Below are 468 nucleotides of genomic sequence, written 5' to 3'. Positions count from 1 at the left end.
GCAAGGCTGTGTCCCCCCTCGCCCCACAGACCCCTGTAGCCTGGCACAGTCCCCCAGGACATCAAGGTGCTCACTCCATGGACCCTGTGCTCCTGGGCACTAGGCATTAAGGTGCCCACCCAGACTTCAGCCACTGGGAATTAGGGTGCCTACTCAATGCACTCTCAAGAAACTGGGGGCTCTGGCATCAGGGTGTCCACCCAACACACCTCTGTGATGTTGGGGGTCCTGGGCACCGGTGCTCACCCCATTCCCCTCCCCCAGCAGCCCTAGGGGCAGATGCCACCACAGCTACCTGAGGACATGAGCAGCACAGCTTGGAGCAGGGCCACCTCGGTGTCATCCAGGTTGAAGGCAGAGAGGGACTTGCCCAGGTCAAAGATGGCATCGGAGACGACGCCGAGGCCGCCGTTCTTGAGCTGCTCGCGCTTCACCGCCATCTCCCCGCTCAGCGTCAGCGTCTCGCTC

General features: G+C 62.6%; 1 protein-coding gene across 1 annotated transcript in view; it reads right to left on the bottom strand.

Moving 5' to 3' along the window:
- Positions 1 to 295: 295 nt before the first annotated feature.
- Positions 296 to 468, bottom strand: part of LOC104392014 (thyroid hormone receptor alpha) — a gene marked incomplete at both ends in the record, with an annotated part of 1,018 nt that continues 845 nt past the window's right edge. The window contains one exon of the mRNA XM_010001370.1: positions 296 to 465. Coding sequence (XP_009999672.1) covers positions 296 to 465 — 170 coding nt within the window. The remainder of the gene's footprint in view (positions 466 to 468) is intronic.

The sequence above is a fragment of the Chaetura pelagica genome, unplaced genomic scaffold (assembly GCF_000747805.2).
Source record: "Chaetura pelagica isolate M959 unplaced genomic scaffold, ChaPel_1.0 scaffold2887, whole genome shotgun sequence".
In the NCBI taxonomy this organism is placed as follows: Eukaryota; Metazoa; Chordata; class Aves; order Apodiformes; family Apodidae; genus Chaetura; species Chaetura pelagica.
Note: the sequence above shows the minus strand (reverse complement) of the source record. Positions and strands in the feature narration are given on the sequence as shown.